Source organism: Desmodus rotundus, chromosome 3 (assembly GCF_022682495.2).
Source record: "Desmodus rotundus isolate HL8 chromosome 3, HLdesRot8A.1, whole genome shotgun sequence".
NCBI lineage: Eukaryota > Metazoa > Chordata > Mammalia > Chiroptera > Phyllostomidae > Desmodus > Desmodus rotundus.
In genome coordinates, this window is record NC_071389.1 from 172,827,559 (window position 1) to 172,841,328 (window position 13,770).

The 13,770-nt window shown below is 38.4% G+C and overlaps 1 protein-coding gene across 5 annotated transcripts in view; it reads right to left on the bottom strand.

Moving 5' to 3' along the window:
• PIK3C2G (phosphatidylinositol-4-phosphate 3-kinase catalytic subunit type 2 gamma) overlaps positions 1 to 13,770 on the bottom strand; it is a 280,978-nt gene that overhangs the window by 65,833 nt on the left and 201,375 nt on the right. For all 5 annotated transcript variants that reach the window (XR_011651038.1, XM_071221070.1, XM_071221071.1 and 2 more), the window contains exon 28: positions 6,806 to 6,915. Coding sequence is in view for 4 of the 5 variants with exons in the window: in XM_071221070.1 (XP_071077171.1) it covers positions 6,806 to 6,915 (110 nt within the window). In the remaining variant the exon portion in view is untranslated. The remainder of the gene's footprint in view (positions 1 to 6,805; positions 6,916 to 13,770) is intronic.

Here is a 13,770-nt window from a genome sequence, read left to right on the forward strand (position 1 = left end):
GTATACTAGTAATCATGACTTATGGAGACCCCACCATCCATTCATTTATTCATTCATTCATTCAGCTAATATTTACTGAACATATTATATGTGTTAGGGTGGAAAGCTCTTGATGACGGCATGTACTCATTTCTTATGAAGATAGGCTTATGAACCACAAATCTTAAGTTCTGATGTACTCACCCTCACAAAATATCAACTGTGTTCATGCCTTCTTCACACGTTACCCAGCAGTTAAGATGGAAGAAGACTGGAGGTGAAGGTTAAACTTTTACAATAAACCTATGTAGTTTGAGTGCAGACTTTCGCCTGACGTGACTTCCATCTCCCATCTCTCAGGTGGCAGATTAATACGTGAAAATCAAAGAGTGCTATTATATACGACTCAATTTGGTACTGGTGTCCTGAGAACAGTGAGTTTTAGGCCTCTGTGAGGACTTTTTTGTTAACAGTAGCTTTCTGGGTTATTCTGTTTAATTGCAGCATCAGCAGCAGGGTTACGCTTTGAGTATCCTTATACTACAGGTCCAAAGCAGCAGCCGGAAGGTTGCAGTTCTTAAATTCCCTAGGGGGAACCTTGAGGCAGTCCTGACAAATGCTTCCAACTCCCTGCTAGGCACTGTTCTCCGTGCTGGGACGCAGATGCCAAGGAGAGAAAGCAGATTTCTGCCCTGAAGGGGTATAAATCTTTTGACAGGCACTGCACAGTGTCTTTTGTTAATCTCTCCCCCCTTAGAGGAAAGCAGAGTAATTATTTTAGCGATAGATAAGAAAGATCTTATCTATCTTTCTTATGGCACAGAAGGGGACATCACCCAGAACGTAGTAACCAAAAATTCCAGTTCAGGCTTATCATGTTTATACTCTGCAAATATTACTTCAGAAACATTATGACAAGTTAAGTAAAGAAATAAACATGTAAGAGCCCCAAAGGTAGCAAACTATATGTAGAGATTACAAGGGAAAACAAATGCGTGGATTATGGTTCTGTGGAAACTGAAATGGGGTAAACTCTCTTGAAATCCCACCAAAGAGGTATTTGATAAGGATTAAGAAGAGGCACTTTACAGTTTCTTTTCTTTCTTTTTCTTTTCTCCCACTTCGTAGTTTAGAACTTGGCTTTAAAAACAAAACAAACTTCACTGTTTTCCCAGTTGAAGTTTCAAATCTTTAGAATTCAGCTCCAAGACAGCAAGTCTTATGTGAATGTCAGTGCGGGTGCCTAACTCTGCTTACGAACCAGAGTTCCAGGTTCCAGGGCCTTGACTATGGATAAGTAATTTTTATCAATTTCTTAGGAAAGCTCCTTACCAAAATCAGCCAAATCAAAGCAAATGGAATAAAGGAAGTAAGGAAAGGTTGATGGACTGGTCTTGTTATGTATCGGTAATGTGCCAGTAACACGATATTCCAGCTTACTATCCTCTCTTCCCAAAGCCAGCTCGTTTTATTGATGATATTAAAATAAAATTGTATGCAAAGCATGAAATCTTAACATGCATTACTAGAAAAATGAATGGTGATAATGGTGTTAAGTTAATAAAATCTTTAACACATGAAAATACATTTAAAAATAGTAAATAATTTCAGTCTTGTTGCTTGTTACATCCCGGGAACGCAGCGATTTTGTGCCCTGCGCAGGCCCAGGCATCCCCGGGAGGGCTGCTGGGCCACGTGGCTCCTGGGACGGAACAGCTGTTGTGCGGTGCCATCTGGACCACCCGTCTTTTTGACCTAACCATTTCTGGTGCTCTTGGTGAGTACATTAAACCTTTCAAACGCCTTTAACCTTTAGACTGATAGACTCCCAAAGACTTTAAAGTATCTTTTTTTTTTTTTTTCAACTAAGGAGTATCCTGACTTGATATTTAGGCAAATTGAGCCTAATTCAGAAATAGAGATTTCCCTATTGCCAAAATGTAGAACAGCCTCTGAGCTCTCAAACATCACGATGAGGGTGACTGGACCACCAAATTTAGGAAGCACAGTGTTCCAAAAGCTGTTATACCTGCACTCAAGCATAGTAAAATATTTACCTTATAGAGTCAATTTAGTTCAGGTCAGTTCTTATAATTAAATTTAAAAAATGGAGACTCACAGTGAAAGGAGAAATTTCACTTTACATTTTCCTTTGCCGCTGCTTTTCTAATTTAGGAAAGTTGGACACCGTTAAATCCTCTAGGTTCTTTTTGTTGTTGTTGTTTTTTACTTTTTGGTTTTTTTGGGGGGGCATTTATTTCTGCAGATATCAATGGTTAAGGCAGAGGAAATTTTTGAATTTTATTTGTGGAAATACAATAATTAATAAGATCACAATTTACAAAGAACTAAAAAAGCATCAAGACAATTTAATGATTAAAGCACCTAGGGTTCTGTATCCCTGTCCCAGCCTCTCTCAGTCTGGGAATGAAACCAGATAGAAAGGCATTGAACTGTGTTTCGAGACAGTTGGCACAAAGAGTCCTGTCTCACTCTGTAACCATGAGAAATAAATAAGGAGGAAAGAGGAACACTGGGACTGAGTTTCTGGCATTGAGTCTGCGCACCCTGGGCGATCCAGGGGCTCTGGCTCCTTTGTCTGTGATGTGGAGCCTGGGAACACTCTCTCTGGGCAACATGGACATTTCCAGTGGCTTCACAGTTGTCCCTGTTGGGATAGTCACTGTGCCTGCTCTGCCCAATGGCCCCTTATAACTAAGACTATTCTCTCTAAAGCTCAAAGTTCAGAGAAGAAGCTCTAGGTTGTTCTTTGTGAAGGGATGGCCCATGATAGGAGTATAGATAGGGAATCCACAATACCCTTTTTTTAAGTACCCTATCCAATATGGGCAAAGGCAACTAGTTAAGTCAAAGGTTTGTCTCTCTCTGGAATTTGTACTAGAGAATACTGGCCAGTGCACAAAGAGAAGTAGAATCTGACAGAGAAATAAGCAGAGTAGAAGATCTTGTTTCGCGTTAGAAACTAGCCAGATCCTATTGGGTTCTGGGGTTTGTAAGGTTACAGTTTGAGTCTGTGTATATCCCTTTCCCAAGATATATAGAATCTCTGGTTCTTGCTACCAAAACACCTCACTAATGCAAGCTATTTGTTTTTGAGGTCTGGAGTTTTGTTTTGCTTCAAATTACTTTCAATTTCAACTGAAGAACAAGAGTTCTTATACTTACTAAACCAAAAACCTGTGTGGCAGGCCAAATGAAATACTGGGGAAACATGAAATATTTCCTCTCACATTTTTGGGGCAGGAAATGGATGAAGTGAAAAGCATAATCTGTATGTGGGAGGGGGTTAGGCAGAGAAGTTTATGCTTAATGATCCTGCCCGAGCTGTGAATAGGTTATCTGTTTCTAAGGACAGCTAACCCGAGGTTTGCAAGTGATTGAAAATTCTGAAATAACCCGTTTGGACAGCATTTTAATGGATGGTTGCCTTTGTTGCCTAGCAGTGGGCCCAGCAGAGACATTACATGGGAGCATCAATTTGCAGGGACTGAGTCATGATACTTGCTTGGTTCTATTCAGCAGCACACCGCTGAAAGGGGAGTAGAAAAAATTAAGGGAAGCAGAGAGAACAGTTGGCAATTATGTGGAAAACCTTTGTGGCCAGCAAAATGATTTTATATTCTTTTTTTTCTAAATGCCATTAATAGTGATACAGTTTTTAATGCCACACAGAGTACAATATCCTCTAAAACTCATCACCAGCTCTTAACTCAGAATGTGAATATCTAGGAGTGAGGCAGGATCCTGTATTATTCATAAGCAGAGTACTCCCTTGGAGAGGCAAGAAAATCCATTTCTTTCTTTCAAGTCTCAAACAGGGTCAAGAATGGCAGCCTCTTAATGCAAATACTGCAGTCAGAACCAAGGCATTTCAGGTGGCCACACACGCTGTGTCTCAGATGGCTTAGTCCTCATTCAGGACCCAAATCTGTGAGCCTAGTGCTACAGGGGAATGCTGGATTTTCTTGTCTGGTTTTTATCTGTGTCTTAGTAGTGACATCAGGATAAACAGTGACATAAAGCACCTTTAGACTCTCAGAACAAAGAGGACAAGGAGTGTGAATATACAGGGGACCATACGTGTAGGTAGAGTTAAGGACACTGCTTGAAGCACCACGACCAGGGCTGGATCCATTACAGAACTTGGTTACTTTCTTGGTAAATTACATGCACTGATGTTTATTTACACTTGAAGTTTCTCCTTGAGTTTAGAAATCCATGTGATGTCAGAAAATGCAGCTTAAGATAATATTATTTACACAGAAAAGTAAACAAGTATACATCATTTTTAACATTTATTTAAATTTTGTCATTTATAGCTCTCATTATTGTTTTGAATAAACTGATATATTTCTATAAATTCACTCTATCCATTGTTTAAGTATTTTTACACTGTGTAGGTATTGAACAAAAATATGTATAATTTGTTTAAATTTGAAAATATCTACATAATGGAGAGATTTTAAGTAACTTTAAGGGTAAAAACCATGGTCACAGTCACTTGAGCTTTCCTGTATCTGAGTAGCGAGCCCCTCACAGTGCTGGACGGGGTGTGCCACCGAAAATGTCTCAGCACCTGATCGGCAGCTGCTTCCCAGGTTGCTTAGAGAAAAGCTGAAAAGACACGCTCGAAGCAAATTAAATCATATCTAAAAACAAAGGCACGCAACTGAGACTTTAAGATAAAACACACGACTGAGATAGGCTTTTGGAAGTCAAACGGGGAGTGAGTCTCGAGGGAGATTTCTCTGAGGAAAAAAGGGGGAAAATTATAGAGAGTTTGAGTTTGAAGACAGCTGGTAAAGGGCCAAAGCAGAAAAAGCAAGGAAGGTGACTGCCTTGGTGACACCAAAGTGTCCCATGGGGCCTCCTTGGGCAGCAATTATACAGACCCTGTGTCAAACACACTGGGGACACCTGGGGACGCACAGGGATAGTAATTCCAGGGAGGGACTTCTGTCTTCCCACAAGGCTTGGGATACTCAGCAAGTCAGGATTGGTGCCGGAGGAAGGGTGCTGGATCTGCTTTGGTTAAACTGCAGCCAATGTGGGCTCTAAAAACCTGGAGGAAACTGGTCTGAATTATGCAGCGAGCATAACTCCCCGAGTCAGCAAGACCCTGCACTCTGAGACATGAGCCCCCGGCCTCAAATCGTGACTCTGTCTTGTCAGCTGTATCCTGTGGCAAGTCAGTTAACTTCTCTGGGGTCTAGATTTTTCTAATCTAAAAATGTAGATAAAGATGATATTACCTCACAGACTTGTTGCAATGATTAAATAAGTTCACACACGAAAAACACTCAGAGCAGGGCCTGAAGCACAGGAAGCACTGTACTGAATATTGGCCCTTTTATATGTCTTTTATGTACTGAATGTTTGATGTTTAAATTGTATTTTTGGTTAAACTCTTTAATATATTTTAAGAGAAACAGAGTTTGTTTTATATTCAGATATTTTTAGGAGTGGGACTCTATCTCCTGCTTTACTTGAGAGAAATTGATGTAACCAACAAATATATTAATGAAGGTGATATACAGATAGAGAGTAATTCAGTAATAAATTAAGTACAGTATAAAAGTACACATTTTGTTGAATTATAGCGGGAAAGACTAGTCAGTACTAGAATAACTGGAGAAGGTTTTGTGGATAAGGGAGTAGGTGTCCAGACTGTCCAGGGTTGAATAGGATGAAAGTTAGATCAGACTCCCCGCTCTCTTCCATTAACTTTTGATTCTTTGGGAACATTTCTGATGAGGCTATGAATGCAAGTTAAATACACAAAGCAGGAATGAGTGTAGGTTGAAAAAGTGATCTACTCAGAAGATAACTCATTAGGCAATAGTAAAGTTGTGGTGAATAAACATTCATAAAGGCAATTAAATTATAAGGTCCTCAAAAGTTAGAGGTAGGAAATGGCCAGTCAAAGATAATAATTGAATAGAAAAATGACCTGCCCTAATTTGGATGACTAGATGCCTTTTAAATTTGCAATGGAGAACAAGTTCTTTACTATGAATTTCTCAAAAGAAGTTTAATTAAAAGAACATACTACATAACACCCGAAAGCTAGAAAATTAGCCTGGTAGGTGATATACTACCAGGGTGATATACTAGCTCACTGCCAGGATGTTATGGGCTTCAGGTCTACTTCCAATATTAGTTCAAGTTCTCTTGAATGGAAATGGGAGAGGAGTCAGACCAGGCAAGCTCACCCATATCTAAGATTCCGCTCTCTATAGATCCCGGTGGGTCACATGAAACTGGGCATGCGGAGGGACGGACTCAGGCTGACAAGTAACGCACATCTGCATTTTTCCGTTGGTCAGGGCCCGAAAGAGCTTTTTCTCATCTGAGGTATAATTTTTTTCCCTTTTTTTAGTGATAGGAGGGACTATTTGTAAATCGTGGCACTATAATTGCTCTGTCCCAGCGATGACACAACACTGTGTGTTCTTAGAGACGAAAGTCATGAGTTTATATCTCATCATAAATCTCTTTTCCCAAATGGTTTTTCTGGACATAGTTCAAGTAGAACAACCGATGTACTTTTCTCAGCCCTTGCTCCCTTCGGGGACCTCTTATTGAGCACCGCGTCAGACGCAGAGTCTGGTTAGGGAACACTGGCGCGCGGTTGGAACACCGGCCTTCGGGTCGTTCTTTTCTACCCCTTGGCCACGCAGACACAAGCCGGTTTTAGAAATGAGAGTTTCCTTCCCACCACTGCTCACACCAAAATCATCTCAAATATGAAACGTGTGCGCACACACGCAGGAATACACACTCACACGGTCACGGGTAACTCTACCTGGTAAAATGACTCGTGGCCTCCAGGTCTGTGTCTTGCGGACGAAGGTTATTGTACACATATCTCAGGTCTTGGCTTCCACGTAGCTCTGGCAGCCCCGCGTGTAGCATCTGGGCAAAACATACAAACAAACAAACAAACAAAAATACCCCTCAGAATAAATGTAAATAAAATCTTAGTTGGTAAGGTTTGGTTAAGCTTACTTGGTTAATTCTACAAATGCGCAGAAACAAATTCACAGAGCAGGGCCTTTCCGTTGTACACGTGAAAAACCACGCTCACGGTTTTTAACCTGCCATATTTATCAGTAGGGGCAGCATCCATAATAATAAAATTAAAAACCAATAAAATTGTCAAAATTCTTGCAGAATAATAATTTAACTTCATTGTAAACTACTGAAGTAAGCATGAGAACATTATTTATCCCTGCATTGTCTTCTTGTACAAGAGGCATATTCAGCATGGGACAGTAGAAATAATAAGATATCTAATGTCAGGAACTCTGGATCCACCATTTAAAATCTCAATGACCTTGAGAAAATCTTTTAACTTCTTTGAACCTCCATTTTCTCATTTTATTTATTTATTAATTAATAATTTTTTAACATTAAGTTTATTACGGTGACATTGGTTAATACAATTACATGGTTCTGATATGCAATTCTGCCTCCTTCCATCACCATTTATACTCTCTTTATCTTCTTCTCTTTTTTATGTTTTCAAATCTTTTAATTGTATTTTTTCTTATTTTTAAAGTAGATATAAATACACCCAACATATTCTGGAAGAATCAATAGCTAATGAATAAAAAATAGCTTTATACTTTATACATTGTTACAAAAACTATATCACAATGCCCATTTTGAAGAAGAAAAATTCAATTTCCCCCAAAGTGTAATTGAATTATCTAGGTCATATGTTGTGTGAGCACATGGAGTATAAAACCTATCCCTCTGGTTCTTATTTTATGTTCTTCCATGACTCTATGACTCATACTAGCAGAACATAATTTTCTCTAGTTAAGTGGTGATTGTATTCATTAAAGATTATTAAGGCAATGAAATAATTAAAGGTATAATTGTACAAAGGCTCAGGCATTTTTCTGCCACCCTTTAGAAAAGTACATTGTTTCTATTACAGTGTAGACTGAAGGGATAACATTCTCTGCGGTTACAGGCCAAGCTCTTTGAGGAAAACAAATGGATCTCTCTGAAATAAATGTGAACTTTGCAAAAAAAAAAAAAAAAAAGGAAAAGAAGAGGAATGATGTCATCAGTACCTCTCTGACTAAGATAATAAATTATTTTCTGCTCTGGAATCGAGGCACTTCTACATTTGTGGAAAGTTAAGAACAATGCTGCTGATCCTAAAAATAAAGGTTAAACTGAGAATAAGGTTATGGCAGATGGGCTAAGTTATGATTGACTTGATGAAGTTCAAGTGAGGGAAAAAAATGAATTTGAAACTGTTTTCCTTTCCGCTTGTCCCTACACAGGTTGAGGGAACAGCCCATAGAGATGTACAGGGGAGAGCAAGGCATCTTCCATTGTTTCACAGAAAGAGATCCAGGATAGCCTTCTGGAACATAGGGTCTCCTGCGGGTGAGCAGCAAGAGATTGGGCTAAAAAGGCACACAGGGTAGGATGTTTTAGCAATATAAAAGATTTTGTACTTTATCCTAAAGGCAAGAGAGCTCTTTTAGTGTTTTTAAATGGGCAATAAAATAATTGCATTGTATTTTGGAGAGATCGTTGTTGTTATTTTATTTTTTTAATCCTCACTTGAGGATATGTTCATTGACCTTAGAGAGAGAGGGAGGGATATAGACAGACAGAGAGAGAGACATTGCTGTGAGAAACATCAAGCGGCTGCCTCCTGTACATGCCACAACCAGGGGTTGAACCTGCAACCTAGGTATGAATCCTGAACTGGGAATAGAACCCACAACCTTATGGTGTATAGGACGATGATCCAAACAACTGAACCACTTGGCCAGGGCTCATTGTTGTTATTTTTAAAAATTATGTTTATGTGAGGCCAAATAAGAGACTGAATTAAGAGACTATTTAGGAATGAAGATAAGTTATTGAATTTTAAATATAAGGAGAATTAAGAAAACTGGGAGATTGATTAAGTGTATTTGGAGGGCTGGATGTGGCCTAAACCATACAGCTGTATGTCAGTAGCTTGTAGGTAGTAACTGAAGCCGTGGAAATGGATCAGGTAGTCCTGGGAACTTTCACCAGCCTCTCCCCGTGGGTGACCTAGCATCTCACATTCATGACACCTAAATCTGAGCAAATTCCCCTGTGAGCCCTTCCTCCTCTTTCCTGTTTTATCTCTGTTTTCACTTCTACCACTGTCCAACTAACAAGTAATTCAAGTAATTCATATTTTATTTTACTCCTTCTTCTTCCCAATTCCCAGGGTCAATCATTTAATTCTATAAAAGCTACCTCAATAGTCTCTTGTATTCATTCTCCTTTCCATTGAAATTATTGCCTTAGTTCAGCTCCTCATCTTCATTTGCTTAGACAACTTGAATAGGATTTTTCTCATCATCCTCCAACCCCTCCTTGAAACACCACAGATCCTCTTGATAGATACAGTTACTGCTTTCTTTACACTACACTCATGTCTTGGCCCCACCTCTTTCACAGTACGTATTGTTGCCTAAATTTTACTATATTTTGTTTATGTATATGTGTGTCAGATTAGGTTTTAAGTTCTTTGAGAACATTAACTGGATTTTTATTCAATGTTGAATTTTCAATATTGTCTAGCATGGTGTGTAGTAAGTAATAGTACTCACAGAATGTCTATGAAACAATAAATGCATAAATGAATGAATGAATGGATGGATGGATGGATGGATGAACGAATGAAAAATCCCTAACCCTACTAGGCATTGAAAACCTATAAGTAGCAAGTCCAACATTTGACTACTAAACTTAAAATCAACCACCAGGACACATAGCCTCAAAAGCAACAAGAGTCTAGGTTAGGCTTTACCTGATCAGTTCTATACTTTGAGTTCTAGAAACATCTGTACACTTGTTGAGGCAGTTTTCCCCTTTGTCACACTGTGATTGTTCATTTGCAGTAATTTTTATTTAGATATGAATTGCTTTCTAGTTTTTATGGGTAACCTGAATTCACACCTGCTTGCTTAGGACTCTGTCAAACATTTCCTTGGGAAGTAGATCTTGTACTTGCACCTTCCTCTGCCAACACACACATACATACACACACACACACACACACACCCCACACGGGTGTGAAGTGCAGCCAGCTTCAAATCAGAAGGACCCCAGCTCTCTCCCTAGCACATGGCTGATGACAGGTAGCGAGTGCTGACCTTGCCCTCATTGATGTGCTCCATTCCTCAGAGAGAAGGGTTTGAGTGCTGTGAATCTGCACATGAGAGCAAAGATTGTCTCAACCTGGGTCCATTTAGCCCACAGAGATGTAGTTCAAGTGTCTCCTCACTTAGCTTACACGGGTAATAACTGTAATTGCAATTATAGGAAAGGGGGAAAGGAAAAAGTGGCTAGTACAAATAATGAACAAATAAGTTCTTTTTAAAGGATAAGAACATTACAATTTTTTCTACTTCTATCCTCCTACTAAATCCACATCTATTTTGATAGCTGTGCTTCGGGAAGCAGACAGTCGTCACCACCACGTAGAGAAGTCAGAAAGATTTCTGCTGGGAAATATATGGTATAATAATGGGTGAAAAAAACATTTTAAACTGGGTGAATGGTCCCTATGTTCTTTGGGAACCTTCCATAATAGCTGGTATTGATTTTTTAATGAGAGAAAAGCTGATGAAATGCAGGCTTTTATGTTAGTGAATTCAGCCAGCAACACTCTTGAGTCTCCTGCAGATGTTGTACTTTTAAGCAGGATGGGAATTTCACGGGTTATTTTCCCCTGCTTTTTCCAGGAGTAAATAAAAAGGACTGTTGATATCTGGAAATATGCTGCTCTCTACTGAGGATGAGCTGTTAACTCTATAGTAGACCTACCAAACATGTGTAGCTCCTGGTCACTGATCATTCATGGAAGATAGAAATTATGACTCATACCAAGTATTTCTTAAATTGTGATTGGGTCATGGTGCAGTGTACTGAGTCTTTTTTAAAAGAAGTTTACACATCGAGAGTCAATTTGAGAAAGAACTGAGGGAAATGTGGTTTACCCATATAGATAGAAAATAATCTTTTATAAGTTTAAATTTGGTTTTTATTTTAAGAAGCTAGAGTACAGAAAGTGTGGTCCTGAAGCCTTTACTGATACTTTCATTATCTACAGAATGCCATGTGAAAACTGAAAAGAAAAAAATCAAGAGGTAAATGACCAGAAACAGAGGGAATAACACATTACTCTTTTACACACACAGAGACACACATACACACATATTTTTTCATTGGTCTAGTTGGTCCACATTGCCTCTGATCTCTGTTTCAATTTCTGTAACAGTCTAAACCTAAGACTATATGCTTAATCTGAATTAGTATTCTTCACAGCCAAATATTCCTTAGCCTAAAAATCAAGACTTAAATAATTAAAACATAGGGAGTTTTTTTTATATATAATATACGAGAAATATTCAATATCTGATTTTAATATTATATTATGAGAATTTTTAAAATAAACAAATGAAAAAAATAGAACCAGAGGCATGGAAACATGGAACATACTTATAGCAAACAGAGGAGAGGAGAGAAGCGGATGATGGTGGAAAGAAAGGGAAGGGGTTAGTCAAAGAACATGTGTGAATGACCCGCAGACATGGACAATAGTGTGGGGATTGACTGTGGTGGGGTAAGGGGTGGTCGGCTGAGTGGAGAAAGGTAAAGGGAGAAAAACTGGGACAACTGTAATAGAATAACAATAAAAAATTGAAAATATATCATATATCTATGTTTTAAATGAAATAAAATTACATTAACTCTATAATTTAATGATTATTATGACTCATGCTAGCAGTTTTCTTTTTAGGTAGGCAGAAAAATTTACTAAATAAGAGAATAAAGTTCATCCACAGCATTCTGAATCTATTTTTTCCAAAATCCATCCTTTCACATCAACACGCTCACTTACTATCATTCAGCATAATTTCAGTGTCTCCTGAGAAACAGCGTAAACTATATTTGTGCTTTTCTGCTTTAGGTTTTATTTTTCAAATGTCCCGTTCAAGTCATACTTAGTATGGTACTTACTCTTGTATGTGTGTGGTTATTTACAACACTATAGACGTTTAGAAATGTTGAATACCTTAGTTACTTAGTACATGAATTTTATCTTCCTTATTAAACTGAAAATGTTAAGACTGACCAGGTCTCCTATGTCAATGTATCTTCTGCAATTTCTGGTATATAGCAAGTACTCAAGAGCTCAGGGATTCATGAGTTAGTTTGCTAGAGCGCAAGTAAATATTAGAGTTGATAGTATCTGAATATTTATTATGTAAATGGAGTCAAGGTCACAGACTCAGTCCTTGCAGAATTTCCTCTGTGGTATGAACACAGATTATGAACCATAAGGCGTCTCGTAATTGCAATATGGCCTAATAGAATTCTGAGATTCAGAGATAAAATGCAAATCTACCAATATGAGTCAATGGCAATTACTGGAAAGCTGACTTGATTCTGAAGATGGACAGAACCTGATATATCCAGTTTACACAGGAAGAAACCTTTGTATGTGAAGGGTTACATGTTTATAATATTTTTAGAAATTCCCATTTTTTCAAGAGAGAGAAAAGAGAAGTAAGGTACATATGTCATTTTAAAGTTAAAACAATGATCCAAACCGAACCTTTGTTGCAACAAGGTCAACATTCATTCAGCACTGTCTAATAAGACTTTTCTGCAATGATGGATATGTTTTATAGCTGTGCTGTCCAACATGGTACCGCTAGCCACACCTGTGAAGTGCTATTGGGCACTTGAAATGTGGCTAATGAGCCTAAGGAGCTGAATTTAAAATTTTATTCAATATTAAGTTAAATTTAAATAACCACATGTGAGTAGGGGTTACTGAGTTGGACAGTATTTTTGTAGATTAAAAAGGATCTAGTATGATATATTAACTGAATCCTGCCATATGGTAGGTACTGTGCTAAGTTTTAAAATATTAATTATTTTTTAGGGTTACTATGAGATGTAAAGCAATTAACATACATAAAGATCTTAGCATAGTGCTCACACAAAACATTCAAGATTAGGTTATGCATTTACCGATCCCACCTATACAAGGTAGATGCTACTATCTTCATTTAATAGATGAGGATATAGAGTCTTGCTGGAGCAATGTAGCCAGTAGAATGTCAAATTAGGATTCAAACCCAGGAAAGTCTGGCCACCAAGTTTGTGCCCTTAACAGCATCTGGTAGAATCATCATCAGCTGAAGCCTCTAGAGCAGTTATTTTTCGTATTGACTCCAGACACCATCCTGATCTAGCAAAGGTGTATTCTCTCCTATAGTGTGCTGTAGTAACTAGTGTGTATGTACGTGACCCAATGAATCACTATGTTCTTCTCCCAGAAGACATGTCTGACAGATCCCTCCCATCTCACCCTGCACATCTGATCGTCACCTCTTTGTATCGGACAGTGGAATGAAACATTGAGTTTTCCCCTGTGGGTCAGCAGGAAGCCCATAGGACCATGACTCAGTAGAGCAAATGCAGACTACTAAATGTAGCCTTCTCTCGTTGAGTTGCTTGCAAGTCACCTCACATTTTTGACTCTCAGTTTCTAATCTGGAAAATAGCAAGTGATCAAAGGCCCAGAGGGAGGGGAGCCAGGAAAAATCCTTGCCTGGCCTATCTACATCATTGAGTTGCCATAATGTGTAAGTGTGATAGTTTTTAAAAAGCACTTAAAAAAAAATCCTAAAGCCCAATACAACTGATACAATATTCTAAATTACTGTCCTTGATCTTTAATCAAAA